The sequence below is a fragment of the Amblyomma americanum genome, chromosome 5, assembly GCF_052857255.1.
Source record: "Amblyomma americanum isolate KBUSLIRL-KWMA chromosome 5, ASM5285725v1, whole genome shotgun sequence".
Lineage (NCBI taxonomy): Eukaryota > Metazoa > Arthropoda > Arachnida > Ixodida > Ixodidae > Amblyomma > Amblyomma americanum.
The window spans coordinates 91,563,833-91,583,185 of record NC_135501.1 but is presented as its reverse complement, the minus strand read 5'-3'; the positions used below and the strand labels follow the sequence as shown (position 1 = coordinate 91,583,185).

Genomic DNA, 19,353 nt, shown 5'->3' with positions numbered 1-19,353 from the left:
GGGAAAGGGTGTCTACTTCAACTGTAGATAGCGCGTTCCAGACTTTGCGCGTATGCAAGTGCACTGCGCCTATCACTATGGCTCTATGTGAACACCAGCAAGCACTGGGAGGGTGGTGTTGGTGGTGCCCTGCGCCGACATCGTCCCGTCCACCACAGGTACGCAATAACGAGGAGCAATATGGAGACTGTGAGAACAACCCAATGAGAGGCAGCCACGCAATCGCAGGGGGGTGCACACACTAGTGGGTCAACGCTACGGTACGTCACATCGGAAAATGGAGTCAAGTATCTTTAGAGTAATTGTCTGCAACCAGTTGTTTGATGTGCAGATATAAGGTGCTATATCGGATACAAGTCAGGCATGAAGCGGCGAATTCCCCTCAAAGGACGCCCTTTCAACCAATTTCGTTGGCTTCCTGCCATGATGTCGCGATCGGCCTCATTGAATTTACGTGAAACATTTCGAAAGTGTCGGTTCCAAGTCAAGGCGCTCGCGACAATAGTTCCTAATTGTAAACACACTGCAACTTATAGCACAAATAACATGCCTGTGTCCACTTTATGTGACGTAGAGAGCAAGACAAAACTGGCTAACCTAATTTTAACAAAATTAAGAAAGAAAAAGCAATACAACTGTGAACGAATACGTGATGTTGAGGGCTCTTCACCAAAAGTGAGCAGCTGCAAGCCATGGCACAGTAAAAACGACACATTATATTTCTGGTAAAGTTGTCAAGTTTCGTTCATTTATAGCGTGGAGTTATTGGCATCCAACAGCACACACAAAAACCGAAAAGATTAAGAAACTGCTTCAAGGAGTGCGCCTTTGGAATATCGTTTTCCTCTGCGTCATGAAGCTACCCCACTGCGTGCCAGTTTCGGGAAAGATATGCGCCGAACGGAGTTCTTCAAATAGTATCTTCACTGCAGTTCTCTGCCACTCACTTCGGCCGCTGTTAATGACCAGTAATGTATCAGTTTTTTGCACGTCAATGTGTCGGCGATGTAAGCTGCATAATATACCGATGCTCAACCGGTTTTGATTCAAGTAGATATCGATTTTCGTGCTCAAGTTTCGATACCATAAGCTACTCATGTTTATAATTAGGCTGTATATTACAATAAATTATATGCTGCCGCTTGCAATTCCGCTGGGCTTGTGCTATACTTTGCATTAAGGGACAAGGAAATTCGGCACATTGTTTCTATAGCGACGTTAACTTAATAGCGAGAGCTTGATTTGTGTCATAAGAACGACGAATATTTTCAGAAAAAATGCCGCAAATTTGTTTAATTATAAATTAAGACCTCCTGGGTCCGCGCTCGTAACATGTTACTTCACGAAATGTGCTTGCACCCATCTCAGCTTTTCTCCCGGGGGTTACTCCTAAAGTTCTTGGGCCAAGTTTTCTAACATGGTATTTTTTTTGTGCAGCACATCACTGAATTGCACCGAGAGTGTCTAACGAAAGCATACCCGGGAACGACGTCGATGGCGCTTAATCTAAGTTTCAGTTTAAACCTAACAGTACAATTCGCAAGCGCAAGTTTTGAAGCTGTTTCGCAGCCTTGTGCTGGAAGGAACGGCTCAGGATACTCCTGCTGAGCATAAGATGGAAGATGGTATTCGTGGAGGCCTGTCACAGGTGGACGTATTTTGAGCATACTTTTTTTTGGTTAAAACCCTTGAAGTTCTTTTCACTGACCTCCATATTCTCACTTAAAATTGTACGAGAAACAGTCCTCTTTTATAAATCACGTTGATCGTTCGACTTCTATAACGGTCACAGTGGTGCAGCGGCAATGTACTGGTAAATTCTGTAATTTTTAGGCTCTCTCGACCAACCAATACACAGCAACTGAACCCATAGAGAAAGTGATGATAATTATAGATTTTATGGCGCAAGAGCGACTATGGCCAAAGGGCGCCATGACACAAGGTATTTTTTGATTACTCAAGGTGAGGTCAAAGACCCAATTTCCAAACATTTCACCCTTTACTAGCCAAACACCAGGCCAGGGGAAAGCTTGTACCTATTGTATCACCGGTGAATACCCGGCGGCACTTAAAATCGAACCCCGCACCTCCAACATGCGCGGCGGATGCTCATCCACTCGGCCACCGCTGCGGTCCATAGAGACAGTAACGGTGATGGTGACAGTTTGTGAATAATTATTGGCAGCATGCATACCAAGCTGTGTCCAGCACAAATGTCCACGATAGCATAGTGGCAATTGTGAATGCTCATCGCTTGATGTCCATGCACAATCTAGCCTGAAATATGTGCTCGCCTAATCGAACCTTTAGTGCAGAGGGTTTTCTTTAAACCATGCCGTCCAACACTGAAGGCATCTGTGTAGCTGTAAACTTCTGTAGGACAAGAAGAACAGTTGTTCCAGCCTCCCAGACTTTCGACGCCCTTTTGGTCTTGAGTAAGACGAGCTTTTTGCCAGTGAGCGCTCAGCATCAGATTCAAAAGCAGACATTGTGGCCGAAGATTTTTTGACCACGACTGTACATCAATGGGGCCGACCTGCACTCTGTTGACAGCAGAAAACTTAATACTTCTGTAAAAATTAAGAATGTGTTAATGCAGCTCAAGGTAAGAATAAACCCCATGATCTAGGAAGTTTATGTGTGACCTTGAGGGAAACAAAGGAGTACCTGAGAAATAGAATGCAAAAGGTTAGAGATGTGCTATCTTTGCAAAGGTATATGTTCACTCTGTCTCGTTTAATTTTTATTATTGTTTAGTCTCTGCCCGTGCAGACCCAGTGCCCAGGACATTCGGCAACTTAATATGAGTTGCATATCTGATCCCAGTCATTGCAACCATATTTCACTCGCAATAGAATGCAAAATATTCCTAGTACCATGTTACATTTGTGCATAGCAAAGATCTGGGGACGGTGATGTCAATCATACACCACCTCTCACCGCCATAGTTTTCTACTTCAGGATGATAAACCTCTACAGGTAATGGGAAGAGGAGAATATTGGGCTCTGCTTAATATTCCATGGACGTGACGAGTAATGCCACTGATGCCATGCGAGGGCAGGAAAACGCCACAGCGTTATTGATTTCTGTAGCACAGAATCCAGAGTCCTTATCTAAACAATGCAGACAGCAATCTCTAATGTCTAAGTTACACATGCAAATTATCTATGGTAGCCACGTTTACTTCCGAAGAGAGATTTGAATCACTTGATGTGTGCAGCTCAATTGGCAATTTAGAAGAACGGACAGAAGAATGTGAATGAGCTTTCATAGAAAATGCAAGTTCAGAGTGCTTCGTAAATTAAACAGAATATAACAGGCGCACACTGTCGAAACAAGCGACGCCGAGCGGACACAGAACACTCAAAACTAAGTTCCTTGACCTTGTGTATAGAAAGACAGCTGCTGACAATTCGTTGCATACAAAAAAAAGACGAAATCTATCATATGCATTGAAGAGCGCGTTGTCTTAGGTTCTCTCTTTATGTTCTGACATAAGCTGTTATCTGGTGCACATCGTTCCGCCGCAGCAATTTTACTGCTTAGACTGAGCTTTGCATAATTTCGCAGCCCTTAGGTGGATATCTTAGATCATGCTTTATATTTCATGATGCTTCTCAACCGACTGTTCTGCTCTAGTGCATTGTAATATAAAGTGTGTTAATCTCCTGAAAAGTCATGCAAGGCTACACTGGAAGCTTTTCGCGCAAAGATACCAGCACTGGGCTTTATGTTTAACTAGCATATACTACACTTTGTAATTTTACAGGTAAGGTGTCAAATGTGCTCATGAAGCTTCATAAAATACTTCTTTCTTAGATTGAATTCATAACTTCATTGATGAGATCTCTTTGATTGACAAGGCTTTTGACAGAATGGTGTAGCAGTTCTAGATGTAGTGAAGTTATAGAAGCTTAGCCACGCTCTCGACGGGTAGCACATTGCTCCCAGTTTTACGCTGAATGTGTGTGCACGTGTCTGCTTCTGACTGAGTTGTGAAGAATGCTGTTATGCACTGTTCACATACACGCATTTAGTATTCCACATGACGTTCAGTGAGGATCTCGGTAATAAATAGGACAATCTGCTTTCAATGCGTATGTTTTAGCAGCTGGCCATGCGAACAATAACTTCTTGCGAAACAGTGAGGACCAAAAAATTCTGCGGTGCTTATTTTTGGTTTTCAGTACAGTATTCAGCTTGAAAGCATGATTTCTGACACAGTTATGAGGATAGGTGAAAGTGTCGAACATCATGAGCGCCCGGCCTTAAATGCCAAATTTTGGCTCATAAGCTGTATTCTGGAAATGGTGCACATGCCAGCAATGTCTGCTGGTTCACAATTCAAGGAGTCACTAATTATGGCGAATGAAAGAGAAAAGGCCGACAGCACCAAAAGTAGCAAAGCAACAAAGCACTTTTCGCTTCCATACACTGGTTTTGGTGCATAATACATGACCAACGCTTTTGGATTACTTCCAGAATTTTAGGACCCCAATTAGCCTGCAGTACAAGTTTTATGGTTCCATACATCATATCAATGCTCAGTCTCCTTTCTTTCTTTCGTTTTGTTCACCTTGATGCCGTGCTCGTTTAGTTTATTCCTGGTTGACTAGGCTGTATTCACCTTGATTTTTTTCTTGTATTTTATCCCTGACCTTTCAGCAGGGCGTGTCCTTATATGTTCCAACGGCGGCACGGCCTTACTGACAGCACTAAATGTCACGTCATTCCCACAAGTAACTTTGCGCCAAGACATGCACGTATATACAAACAGTATTAACTGCACAACTCTTTCTCGCCCTCCCGTCGAGGCACGCATCGCTATTGTTCAGGAAAGGAAAGAGTTTTCTAGATGGTTCTAATACCTCCCTTAGACCCGGCGCCACCACGCGTGTGCAAAGTGGAGGGCACATCACCGCGCAAGCTCAAGATTGCGTGATTTCGGTCGTAAATGGGTGAAATTTTCTCAGCGATCCTTGAACCGTCAACGGTACGCATGGGCGAGATTCCATCCGCTCAGCGGTGGCCCTCTAAAATTGCGCATTTTTGTGACACCGGAGGAGACGAAGTTTCGGTAAAAGTCAGTGAACGCCGTTAGAGCGGAGGAACGCCTTATAATACGAAAGCATTATATGCCCCATTACAACGATAACAAGCATCTGTCGGCGTCCATGACACGAATTTTCACACTGACGTCACTATGCTCGTGCACGGCGTCAGAATTGGAACATAGTGACGTTTGCAGAAAGGATGAAAAAAGTCTTCAATTTCTAAAAAAAACGTATTCCCATTGCAAGGTGCTGAGAATTGAACCAGGGACCTTCACAATGCTAGGCGAGCACGCAGTCAATCGTCCACATAACCTTCTTGCTCAGCACGTGGTAAATACCCTTTTTTCAAGGCACATGTTAACTAGCGCTAGTTATCATGTGCCTTGAAATTAAAGATCAGCGACTATCCCAACTTTCCGCTTTAAATAACTTTTTTTTTCCTTTATTGAACAATCGTCTACATAACCGCGTTTCGTCTTCTCGTCTAAAGCTGAACGTAAGGTATACGTTTCTTTACGCTTCTCTACGAATGAATTAGTGCGTCATTAGAAAGGAAGAAAAATTTAATGAACCTCGCCACAGAGAACACGCTGAGACAATGCTTTCGCATTCAAAACACGAAAGCACTCGAAGTGGCCCTATAATATATTTTTTATTTGTTTGAATTTTTGGTTGTCCCGCGAGCATTCGTTTCAATGTCATCACTTTGCGGCGACCCTGTTGGCCCGGAGTAATCCTTTGAGGTGCAAAAGCCGCTTCGTCCTTGAGTTTTATGCGACTACAGAGAGAGATTTGCCACAGTGTGCACGTTTTACAAAAAAAAAAGTCATGAATGAAGTTCGCTTACGAAAGTGCAAAATGGCTGTTAATTTTGCTTTCGGTAACGTGGAGTATATGCAGACACGCTTTCTTCAAGTTCACGAAAATGAAAATAAAGCGCTGCGTGTAACCTCCGCGATCTTGTTCCGACCTGGAATGTGCAAGTTCATAATGATTATTTGTAGGTACAGCTTATGGTTTAGGGCGGCTTTTTATATTTGAAGAAGATGGCTTCATAAATTAGAAACCTTTCTTTAAACCTTTCGCTATCATCACGACAGGTTTTGGCATTTACTTGGCAAATAAATAGCTGAATACGGTGACATATGCTGCAACAGGCAAGCCATCTGGCTTCTCTCAAGTACTGAAGCAAGAGCGTATATTTGAAGCGAAACGGAAGAAAAGAGACTCGCATTTCAGCATCACTAAGCGCTACCACACAAAAACTGTTTGTAGTATTCAACCCATAAAATAGGCTTTCCACATTCTTTTGAAATTCCCCGCTTCGTAGTGCTTTACTCACGTGGGCAATGGCCATGGTTCACGAAATTCTTTATCCTCATTGTCGTGCTGTCGGTGAGAACTATTTCACTTGCATTTACGTTTCCAAATCTAGAGATCGGATTCTCCAAGGCCTGCTGTTTCGGAAGCTCGTAGTTGCGGGGAATCCACGCGTAGCCGAAGTATTTCTGAGGAAAACACACAGTCAAGACAGAAAAGTCTAAATTAGTAGTACTGCACATATTGAACAAACCTTGCCGTTAGCCCGACAGCTTGAGGCTACTGTTCACGAACATTGTATTGGAATTGCCTAAACACGGCGATCAATTTCAATTTGAGAAAACAGCAAAACCTCTTCTAATCTGAAATAAATAGGCACGCTGCGTACTCAAATTCAGTTTCGGGTGCTTCTAGTTCCAATATTGTAACCAAAATTTCAGAACAAAAATTAATTTGGCTGTTGTCGCTGCGCGGCATGATTTCACATCTGCAGCGGCAAAAGCTTCCTATTTGAACATAACACAGCCAGAATAGTAAATTTCTCTTTGGAAGATGGGAAGTCTGGAGTCAGCGCTTGTCTGTTGTCATTTTTTCTTCGGTGGTTGCATGCTTTAGCGCTGCTTTTTTTCTTAGATTCAGAAAGCACCAATTAGTCCAATGATGTTTTAAAAAATAAGTCATGCTGGCCTCCGTAAACATACCAGGATAAAACCGACCACTTACTTTCCAATACCAGCTTACATGATATTACCTGTCTATATGCAACCAAAAGACTCCATGTAACATTTAGGTTTACAAAAAAAAAATAATTCTCCGGTAAACTCTTATTTTAATGTATCCACAAGAATTGACAATCCTTTGCAATTCCGTAAATCTTAGCTCTAGTCTTTTTCTCACGTTTGTGCAAATAGCTGGGAACATCTTGGCGCCATTCATTGTGAGAGCGAGGAAGAACGAGATAACCGGGCCTTAAAACAAGATAAGAGAATTTTACTTGAGAGAGACCCACTCTGTTATAGTTTGCCGCTTAAATGCTCACTGACCACGACATTTTAAGGACTTGTTCACTTCATACAGCTGTCGCCACGGTGGCTCAGTTATTATGGCGCTCGGCTGCTCACCCGAAGGAAGGAAATTCGATCTCGGCCACGGTGGCCGAATTTCGACGGAGGCGAAATTCTAGAGGCTCATGTACTGTGCGATGTTAGTGCACAGTAAAGAACCCCAGGAGGTCAAAATTTCAGGAGCCCTTCAATACGGCGTTCCTCATAGCCCGAGTCGGTTTCAGACGTGAACCGTAACCCAAACTTTATACAGCTAATCCGAGATTTGATCTACGCATGCCCAGCACTGAGAAGCTAAGATACAGACTGGTGTCGAAGGCTTGATTAAAATTTGTTGCCTTTCAGGACGCTTGCCATAGCTTGGCTGTGGAGCAGGTCTGTACTGCTGGGCAAAGTACGGCAAGTAGTATTTAACCTACTCGTTAGTCACTGGGCTAATCTATGCTAATTATAGACAAATCTTCTTAAATGTTAAGAGCTGAATTGAGTTGAATAACGGCGGCAGGAGAGCAATTTTGGCTCTCGTTATGCAATAGTTTGTTCTTGTTGCTGTGAAATTTATTTGTACATAGCCAACACTCTTTACATCACGCGTTGAACCTATTTGAGCACACAGCCCACCACTTGTGCCATACCCTTCATTCTCTTTCTGAAGGCGCGGTTGAGCCATCTGCCGTATGTGACGGTATGAAGTGCACTTTGCTCACATTACCTCCTCTGCCCTGTCTGTCCTGCACAACAGTTCGTAGACTTATGCCCGGTAAGTGAGGACAGTTTTTCACCCAAAGCTGCTAAGCTTATGTGTCCTGCAACTTTTATTTCTATAGCAAGTATATTTTCTGGCATCCAAACCGAACTTCGTGGGTATGCTCTCGTTGTTCAGAACTTGGAATTGAGAAACGCGTGTCGTAAAGGAGTACGCGAGTATATCAAAAGGGGCTTGCAAATCTAGTCAATGCAGGATACATTGAATCATCTTTTTCATTGAAAAGTGAGAACTTCAGCTCAAAAACATATAAGACATGCATAGCACTACTGTTTATTCATTCTTTGATGTTTAACGTCCGAAAACGACTCAGACATTGAGGGACGCCGCAGTGGAGGGCCCCTGATAATTTATTTTGTCTAGAGTCTTTTAACAAGCACTGACATCGCACAGTACACGGGCATCTTTCACTTCAGCTCCCTCGACGTGCGACCGCCACGGCCGGGATAGATTCCGCACCTTATGTGCGAGCAGGCGACCACCATAACCACCAAGCCACGCGGCGGTGCATTAGCACTACTTTACGGGGCGTGGATTCGGCCCTGTGGAAATCGTGCACTCCGGATAAAAGTATCTTTGAAACAACCTTTTCCCTAATGCTGTCAGTTTGTTTTAAAAGCCGCATGACGGCTGTAATCTCGACATGAACTTCATGAAACGTGAGCCATAAAAAGTGGAATCGAATTTCTCTTCCTTCGTGGGCTGTCTGCTGACTTTTCATCGACAGGCTGGTATTAGACTCGCAGCGAATCAAAGTTCTGAATGAGCTACTGTATCAAAATTTGTTATGAGGTGACCTGAAGCCATACATGATCTCACAGCCAGTTTCAAACACCTTTCGGTCGTAAAAATTGCAATAGAAACAGTATCATTGAAATAATTCAAGTCCATATTACCCAAGTCCATAATTTAGCATGAGTCAGCGAATTCTTCCTGGTTATCACGATACAATAATGTCTAACAAAGCATCTAAACGAAAACACGTGACCAAAGTATGGGGTGTGCGTACAGATTTGTATGTTTCATTTCACATTTGATTGATAACGGCTGGATACTGGTAGAAATACATTAGGGTTTTAATTTGAAAATAATAGTTTTTCTAAATCTGCCTTGGTGAAAAACTTCTTCAGTGGATATCATCCTATTTCTGTGTTCTTGAGTTGTTTAGAATACTTAACCGAAAAGAGATGGCTAAGCGAAATTTGTATGATTTTGCTTTTGGGTGAAATTTATGCCAGGAATATTTATAAAAAAATTCGCTAGCCTGGAAAATGTGCGCCTTACGTTTTGCTGCGTGCTGAAGATTCCCAGAGATTGATAGGCTGTGATCACTTTTGGCAACTTCAGCTGGACCGTGGCATTCTTGTACGCCGGCAGGACGCCGTTGCTGCGAGGTAAAAAGGGTGCCAGTGGGCACAGGGTTGACTCTTCCGACTGGCTGGTACTCTGGCCTAGAATGACAGTCGTGCTACAAAGTGCCGGTGCCAGCCTATGTAGCCTCGCTTAACTCTCGTCGCACCTTTTCGACAAATGATGTGCAGCACTAGCAGGGAACCAAATTAGCTTCAGACAATATCGCCGAGACTGAAATTTCTTTCCCTCCTCAGCCGATTGTGCAGAGTCATAATTAAGATTATAGCAGTCCCTACCTAGCACTGTAGTTTCTGTCCAATTTATAGAAAGTTTTAGCATGCGCACATTTAACTTAGGAAGAACACTAACATTAAGATGATAATTAATTATACTAGCTGCTGCGTTTTCGTGCTAGTAACTGCTGAAAGTCTCAAGGCTTCCTTATTTGTCTTCAACGTATTGGTCTTAAATGCATAGCCTGCAAGTGCATAGAACTCCCTGTAAATTACCACCTTTTTCCGCTGTCTTACGGCACCTGCAGAAGGGATTCTTCCGAACATTATATGTTCTACGTGCTTAAATATGCAGCAGTGAAAAGGTTTTTTTGTTCGCATACCTTAACAGGGAATTATCTGTCCTAGTAGATTAGCAGCCGACAACAGCAGAGGAGCTTCGCGCTATCAGAACGTTTATACGAAGGCCGATGTTTTGCCTTGCTGAAGAGAATAATATGCAGACCGTGCAGTTTGTCAGTAATGCGAAAAGAACTTCTCAAAAGCTTTATAGTATTTCATAGAATACTGCACCCTGTTTGAAACTGCATGCTTTTTTTACTTGAGTAGGCGTAAAAATATGATTGAACCCAAGGCGGCCTCCAGGAAAGGGCCTTGCAAGACGCCGTTACAAACCTGCCATTCTCGTCCGGCAGCTCGTCACCCACCATCTCGTTGACCGGCACCTGACTGTATTGGGCCCAGAAGTGTGCAGCTGTGGGCGAAGAAATAATGCAGTGCCGCAGTCATAACGTATCATGTCCACGTTTCGCCCTTTAAGTCTGACTTTACCGAACTATAAAACACCACTAAGCAAACACGAACAGCACAACGCTTATTTCATGTAATCCATTTTTATACTTAAGCTGTCAGAGATTACATGTGGGGCGCCAGGAGAACATGTTTCTGAGAATAAAAGAGAAAGCGAAGATAAACCTCAGGAAAGCAAGAACTGGAACATAACAAAACACTAGAACTTCGAAGAATATTAAGACACCATCAATAACAAATTGATCAATCCTAACATAACTGAGACACACACGAGAAGTCAGAAAATATGCTGTGATATACTGCGTTTTAACACCCGAAATCGATGCATGGACTTTTTCATTGGGTTCCAAACATTCTTACTGGGACGCTGTGGCTTTGACACAGTAACTGCAGGCTTGTACTCGCCATGCAATCTTGTATGTGCCACCTCCCCAAATCGCCCTTGAGGCATAAACGTAGCCTATTCCCTGACCGCTTAGGCCGATTATTGGAAAGGTGGAAATTCAGAATAAAAAATCAAAATTGAGTTAAAAACAATCAGTGTTTCCTTGCGCAAAGAAAATGGATCTAATAGATAAACGAGGAATAAGCAATGTCGAAATATTTTATTGCCAAAAAAAAAACATGTCATTTGGTTCAATTCGTGGCTCACTGCGATGTATCGCGCAAAAGTTTGGACGTTCAATATGATGAATGTTATATTCCTGGAGCTGTTAAGTTTCACACAGGCTCGGGAAGGCAGACATGAACAAGCGGCCTTATTGCTCTCCAGTAGAAATTAGTTTGGCTATCATTTCACATGCCAAAGTAAACTTGAAAAAAAAAAACTTTTCAAACTGAATAACTTTTTTTGCTAAAGAAGCACTAGCTCCGACAAATAAGCACAGATAGGATGAACAGAACGACTAACTGTTCGTCTTCTCTGTGTCAATTTGTCAGAGTTAGCACTTCGATTGCAAAAATGCTATAGCAACTACCACATAATGCCGCTTTAAAAATTCAGAGTGAGGGGGAGGACACTTTGTTGACCTAAAGTGCGGTGAGGCGAAAGCTTAATTTAGCGCGATTTTGCGTATCACTGATGTGTGGTTAAGATGGTAAATAAGTACGCAACTGTTTGTGAATCTTAAACGCTAGAGACACTGGAGGGCGTTTTGGTTGCATCCGTCTGAATCGACGCCTTTCTGCAAACTCTCCAGCGTCCTAGAGAAGAATAACTATGTATACGTTGGCAGGAATTAGCCTAGTCGTGAGCACGCTCGGCTGTGGAACGGAAAGATTGTAGTTTGAGTCCCATCGTGTGCAAGGTTTTTTTTTGTATATCGACTTGAAGATCGCAACGGAAGGGAGGCCGGACGAACGCAAGCATGAGCCATTGAAGGCTTTCGCCGTAATAACTTCTCATGCATAAATAGGTTCTGGCCTTGAAGGGGAAGAGTTTCTAAGTTTCTTCTGTTTATGTCCCCTTTCTAGCCAGCGTCCCAAAAGCCTCTCCAGTACCATCATCAGCGCTTGAGAATTGAGGAACTTTCTGTGGTATGTGTGCAACAAAGAAGATGGGTTCCTAAGCAGCAGTCCTCTTGGTTTGATTTTAGGTGAGCCCAGACAATGCGACATAATTTCTCTTCGGGAAAGCAAAAGTAGCAAGCGCGACACGTTGAAAAACTGGTTGAGCAGCCGCTGTAGAGCACAAAAGACCTGGACAAGCAGCGCGGCATCAGTATAAAGGGAGAGTCAACGTGCACATATACAGAAGAGTTAACGCCATACCCAGGTTAACCACCAAGCACCAAAATTGAGCCGAAATGAAAGAAGTTGCTTGAGTCCGAAGGATGCCAACAACAATGGAAGAAGCCATAAACATCGAAAACATTTCGCTCGGCAAAAGCGAATCGCGTTCTTCTTCATTGGCTGAAACGGTTTCGTAAAACACGCAGTTATTGGCGCTCCCTTCTACAAGACACCGAGTCAGGCGAAACGTTCTCTGCATGTTGTTAACCTTTCTTGGCTTCTACTGGATGAAGCACTGGATACGTGCGTTCAAAAAACAGCGGTAGGATTTTAACATAATTAAACCGAGCATTTTTATTCTTTTTTTTTTGTGGCATCTGCAGGTGCACACAACCGCATTTCTTTTCATCGTCACATCGTCGCTCCACTCGGCGGCAGCTGGCGAGACGCCCTCCTCCTATTGGCTACAGCTGGCGCGACTCTTCTCCGAACTTACCTGAGCTTACTCCTAAAGGCTACAGCTGGCGCCGCACTCCTCTGCACTAAATCATGATTAGCCGACTTACTGCGGGCTTCACGAAATATTCTCTGAGACTTATCCTGCAGGTAATTGCAACCACATACTTGTCACCTCTATACTCTGTTCGGCGTAATAGTTCATTGAAACCAATAAAATCAACCCAAAGCGTTGAACAGGTCAGCTTGCATCCTGCAAAACGAGACGCAGACGTTGTTTCTAAAGATAGAGTAGCAGTTATAGCATGACTGAAAACGAATGAAAAAGTGTCCTGAAGACATTTTGATATGAGAACCAAATGATTTTCATGCTCCTGGTATGTTGAGGGTAGTTCACCGCCCTGACATCGATTGGTGAGATAACGTCGGGTTTATGCAATCAAAAAAGAAAAATCAGCACACTCAATCCCGTGCAGAAGAACGTCTGCTTGGAACATACAGACGCTAAATGCGGCAAGGGAACTTAAGCCCAGGTGATGTCGTTAGTTTAGGACCAAATCAGACACACAGAGGAAAGTGTTTTCGACACCGGATGACAACTTGAGTCGTTCCGCGACATTCAGAGACGTGCATACGCGTTTGAACATTGTAGTTCATTTTAGGACGTAATGGTTACAAAACTAAAACAGGGAACCAATGGCATACCAAAAAATGTTGGTTCGGTAGTGTGATATAGCTGGAAGCGTAGTCGCGGTTACCGGCTACGCATAAAAAAAAACATAGCCGACACCGATAAACTTAGTGGTGGCTAACTGTGGATGGGGTTTACGTCAATCAGCGAATTTAGATCGGGCACGAAACTTATTTAAAAGCATGGTAATGCGGGGGGGTCTAACAAAACAGGATGCATCACCTTAAAAAGAAACAAATGTGACCGCACCAGGTTCTTTTCCATCGTAGTTCAGTCCTGTGATGATAACGATGTTGTCGCTGGCGGCGTACAAGAATCCACTGAGGTCATTGCTGTAGCCGTACATCTGCCCGATGCGTTTCCCGTGGTATCCGTCAACGGGGCCTGTTCACAAGCGAGAACGGCAGCGTTAGAAAGCAAGACGTTCGCCCGAGCAGTGTTTTTTCTGCATTCCTTACCGAATATATTCAGAAAATTTTGGCCACAAAGACAACGTGGGAGCTACCTGCGGAATTTGAAAGCGAAGCTCCAGACTTGGGCGCCAGAAGGTTCCATATGATGCTAAAACGAGTGTGTTTCGTGAATACTGATATGAGTAATACGTACTTTTTACCAACATGTAAAATTTCTTCAATCAAAGCGGTCTCCGTAGAAGTTTAAATAATGCTAAAATTATTTATCCACGTGCCATTAAGATTTGATAAGTTCTGAACCTAATCAAGACGAATACTGATGTGCTACATGAGTTATATCAGAGCTGCTACTTATTTAATCACCTCAATTGAGGCATTTAAATGTGCACCACCATATAAAACATTCAGAGAATACATGAAACATAAATCGAGGCATCATTATATTTAAACATACCGCGAATTGGACCCTCTTTGTGAATTGCAGAAAAAGTCTTTCATTCTTTGTTTAAGCGGCACTGATCATGCCATCGGGCTGCCAATCCCCATTTCTAACATCCCATGGGTAGTATTCTAGAATGTCAGACTTCTTGTATGCGCCATTCACAACTGATTACATTACTTTAGTATTTTGACGGAATAACTTCTCCAATCTTCAATCTATGATCCCCCATACAGCAAGGCTCTTGGATCCCCTGACTGCAGCTAACAAAATGAGTTACTGTTAGATTTATAATTTCTAAACACCATGTTCTATCTAGGAAATCAAATCTCAGAACCACTGGCAAACTTTCATATGAGCGGTAATAATGACGCTGCTATTTTTATTCGCGCAGGAGAGTAAGTATCGAAAACTGTGCGTTCGGCTTACACAAAGTGCACGTATCGACGAGTCCAATAGTAGTGGCGACAAAAAAAAAAAAAAACCTTCATTAAGCACGAAAAGGAAGTATATTATGCAGGGTTGCTTTTAAATGAAATTTTCTAAAATATAGAAGCCGTATAAAGGACTCTCGGCAAGAAAACAATTAAAGTGTCTCACCACTATACAAAAACATTGATCTCGAGTAGGCAAGAAAAGCCAAGGTATTTGGGCAATGGTGCCTACTTGTAAATCGCGCGTTTTCATCCTGGTGTCCGTTAGGTCGGTTTGCTTACTCCGCTCGCAGTTTCCTCGAACTTGGTTACGACGGCCCATCAAGAAAGTATTGACTTTACTGTGGTAATAATTATTATTTATGTAAACAGCAAGCGAAACCATGTACAAAGAGGCGCTAGAGCAATTATAAATATTGCCAAAGAAAAACCGATACCAAACAAAAAAACCATTACACTGCTTAAAAAATATACGCTACCAACCCATGCAAAAAAGTCTAATGGGCGTCTATGGAAAAAGCTATGTCCGTCTATGGCCTTTTATGAACGTCTATAAGCACCCATAGAGGTGCTTATTGCCAGCTATTGAAAAATCTATGCCACTAAAGCTATAGCTTTGGAACCATACAATTGTCTTAAGATCGCTATAGAAAAATATATCAGCCTGTATAGACAGCTATAGACAGAAATAGGAAAGGTCTATAGCTATATGGGCCAAAATTCTATAGCCGGCCATAGGACATTTTTGTATGGGAACGTAGCAGAAAGCTGCACGTGTAGTGAGGTAATTTGTTCTGCGCACGGGGCTGAAAGCCTAGAAAAGCGACAGAAGTGGCATGTTTGCCGGCGCGCGCGACCTGAATACAAGAGCGCCAACTTACAGCTCTGGACTCCCGGAGGGTGTGTAGGTGACAGAGGCCGCGGCGTTCGAGTTTGTGGCACTGTGAGAGAGACGCGGTTAAGAATACTGAGACCAACGTGGAGTGCGAAGAAGGACATAAATAAATTTAATTGTACAGAGAAAAACACCAAAGATGAAATTCTGTCGTTTAGTTGCAATCAACCAGCTGTTTTTGTATGCAAAAACAAAAACACACATTAGTGTGGCATTTAAACTGTCGGCCGTCTCAGCTTTTGCTCGTTCTCTTTTTAGTCATCAACGTCTACAGCACGTCGAACGAATCTCAGCTGCGCTATGAGAAATGCAGAACACCTATAATTAATTATATCATTTAGGTAGTCAATGAAAAAAAAAGTCAGTAAGATGCCGGGTCCTCTGTGAGAGTATTTCAACATACGCGCATTTTGAAATCGACAATGTAGGATATTCGAACCCGACCGCGGTGGCTGCGTTTTTATGGAGGAAAAACGCTAAGGCGCCCGTGTGCTGTGCGATGTCAGTGCACGTTAAAGATCCCCAGGTGGTCGAAATTATTCCGGAGCCCTCCACTACGGCACCTATTCTTCCTTTCTTCTTTTACTCCCTCCTTTATCCCTTCCCTTACGGCGCGGTTCAGGTGTCCAAAGATATATGAGACAGATACTGCGCCATTTCCTTTCCCGAAAAACCAATTATTATTATTATTATTATACAGGATACTGTTGAGTTGGTCGCGCTTCAGCATCTGCATTATGCACCGCCATCCCCCTCTTTTACGTACTAGGCACGCTCAGAGGCATTAAAACATCGTGCGGCCTACCATGCTTGTTTTCGGTCGGGCGGTTGCTCATGCCGTAAGGGTCAATGGTAAGAGCCATTCGCAGACCGTCTAGTAGTCCGGCACGGAGGAGTAATTGTCTTCGACATCGGCCGATCGCCGCGAGCGCAATCGCACCATACGCGACTGGCGACAGCTTGGACAACAGACGGGCAGCGAAAGCAAGAAAGGAATCACGAGGTTAAAACGAAAAGAAAACGCGCTGCACTGTATGCATTTATTCAATAAGTAGGGTATACAAAGCACAGTACGAATTTTCTTTATTTTCTTTTGTCGTGAACTCTTCTGTTTCCCCAATAAAATGCAAATTTCTTTTTCTGCGTCACTACAAGGAATGACATCTTTATGGTTATTTTGAAAAGTTTGGAGCGCGTGTGGCATCTGTTGGGTTTTTTCTGCTCTGACTGGCGTGAATAGGTGATCTAAATTGAAAGTTGCCAGGTTAGTGCTTTGTGCGTTGCCTTCTTGCAGCTTTGATGCAAGGAAGCAAAGAAAGAAGGAAGACGCGTCGATGTCGATAGCAGTTCTTGGGTGACCTTCTGTGCTAAAAAGATTGAACAACTCAGCGGCTATACTAGCGGGCCTGTTCCGCGGTCGCCAAAAATCCGGATCGCCACAGCCCTAAGGCGTGCTCAGTTTAGAGAAAATCAAACTTTACAAAAATTGCAACGGTTGAAGAAATCGCATTCATGTGAAATTGCGTGGAACCTCTCCGGCGTTTTACTTCTTCGGTAAAGAAGATCGTGCGCTGCTGTAAAATTCAAAAGACAAAACCAGCTTAGAAACTACACTCGGTCTGAAAAACAAGCACGATCCGAACTAAAGGTAATTGACTGATAATACTTCGTATGCAGTTATCGCACGTTTGCGCGTATTTTCCTAGATTGCCACGTGTGCCCTTTTGCTGCCAGTGGCGCAGTAGGTGAGCAGACAGTTGCTAGTTCCGCTTCGTTGTGTGCACTCCGTCCTTATCATTACACGTGTCCTGTAAATTTGAAAGCAGCGCACTAATTTTAACCATCGTAATTTTTCGGCAAGTAGTCCCCCCCCCCCCCCCCAGCCCTCTGCAATCTTTCTATGACCATATTTTTTCAACATACTCTGATCCCTTTCTGCTTTCATTGGCCCGTTTTTAGAGCATATTCCGCGATCTTCCCTATGGTTTCTCAATTCGGGCGTTACAAAGCTCTTCAGCGCAATAAAAGGACAGTAAGGAAAAACAGTAACTTCGACTATATTAATAAACTTGGATAGTCGAACGAAATAAATATAGCAATAGAAATAAACATAAAAACTGATATAATATAAGCTAGAAAACACAAACACACTGATGCACAGACAGATTTTCTAGCGGTCTCTTTCTGCCATGGCACAGTGTCATTAACTTTCATTGGCTGAGCACGGATTAATTTTGCACCTCGTGTCACAAGCTTGAATTTAGCGGCAGTGATAAAAATTTTCATTTTGAAATTACTCTTTTTCCAGACCCAATGCGTCTCATTCTGTCGAAAAGATATTGACATGGGAGAAAGAGGTATAGAAATAAGTTTTTACTAATAACAAAAATTGCTGAAGTCGTCCTCAGCGAACCTTATAATGCTCACACACTCTAAGGCTTGGACCAACCAAACTGCATGTAGGAGAATATACACGAAATGATGGGCTGACGACAGTGAGTTTACATCTTGTTTTATGGTATCAGTGGTTGGAAGAGTCAAAACGAACCGTGATCTGGTGTAACTGTCTCCACCGGTGTCTCCCTTCGCGGTCCCGGCGGGACTTGCACGCTGACAGGGGTTGCCGGCATGCCTCCCTTAGCAGCATCACCGGCAATATCACCACCGTTGCCTTTCACGTTGTCGTCCGAATCCGAGGCTGCAGTAAAACGCAGCTGATGCAAAAGTTGTACGGAACGATCGAGATTTCGCCTTGACGGAGAAGTTTTCATCGTCTTTCGAGAGGAGTTGAAAAATAAGTATGACAGCAGCCTACGCTATACTATCTCTAAAATAACCTTAATAAAACTTAATCGTAGCATATGTTGCTTGACTTGCCTGTTTCCCATTCTTTGGGGCAATGAAATACAGTCCTACGAAGAACAAACGCTGAAGACTGATCACCGTAATGGCCCGGAGAATGGCTGACAAGAGTGCACTCGTTTATGTAACCAATGATATGCATTGAGAGAGACGCACAAGACAAAGGCACAGTGCCGGTCAAACAATCTTCAGAATGATCAGCAGCAAAAAATAAATGCCAGAACACCCGGTGATATCAGATGAAAGATGATAAATATCATGTAGCTGCTACCACAAAAATTAACGTAACGCTGAAGCATTATCTCCCTCTAATTATCATAAGGAGTGCCTCTCATTACTCACATGATTTCCCTTTGCTCCTTAAAATAAATTTCTATCACCTCGACACCATAAAACGCTTGCGGTGATTATAAGCGTATTTCTTTGACTAATGCTGTCTACCACGTTGTCAATGGTGATAGAGGCATGCTGTTACTCACCATGTGATCCGATAAAGAGAACGGCGAGCACCGCAACAAATGCGAAGAATAGCACTGCAGACAGGACCACGACCATGACCTTCGTCATGTCAGACGACCTGGATGTTTTGAATGGACTTTGTCAGCCCGCTGATTTGTCTCAGAGCATTTTGCACAGAAATAACAACGAACCATTCATCGTAGTGGCAGTCCAAGAAACCAACGAGTAAAAAAGGTCCCTCCCAGCACCAACGCAGAAAAGTCGAGGCTGACTCGCAGCTTTTAGACTTTCACTCTGTCTAGAATACTCGGTACCTGAGGACCTGCTACCAAAAAATGAGGCCGCACAGAAAGCGAAAGTACATTTTAACAA

At 43.2% G+C, this 19,353-nt stretch overlaps 1 protein-coding gene across 1 annotated transcript in view; it reads right to left on the bottom strand.

Annotated features, from left to right (window-relative positions):
• Nucleotides 1–19,094, bottom strand: part of LOC144134878 (protein Skeletor, isoforms B/C-like) — a 28,087-nt gene extending 8,993 nt beyond the window's left edge. Inside the window, exons 1-7 of the mRNA XM_077667688.1 lie at nucleotides 19,002–19,094; nucleotides 18,209–18,358; nucleotides 15,647–15,706; nucleotides 13,729–13,863; nucleotides 10,467–10,545; nucleotides 9,490–9,592; nucleotides 6,398–6,563 (exon numbers count right to left, since the gene is read on the bottom strand). Of these exons, the coding sequence (XP_077523814.1) occupies nucleotides 6,398–6,563; nucleotides 9,490–9,592; nucleotides 10,467–10,545; nucleotides 13,729–13,863; nucleotides 15,647–15,706; nucleotides 18,209–18,358; nucleotides 19,002–19,089 (781 nt within the window). The 5' untranslated portion in view covers nucleotides 19,090–19,094. The remainder of the gene's footprint in view (nucleotides 1–6,397; nucleotides 6,564–9,489; nucleotides 9,593–10,466; nucleotides 10,546–13,728; nucleotides 13,864–15,646; nucleotides 15,707–18,208; nucleotides 18,359–19,001) is intronic.
• Between the last annotated feature and the right edge of the window lie 259 nt (nucleotides 19,095–19,353).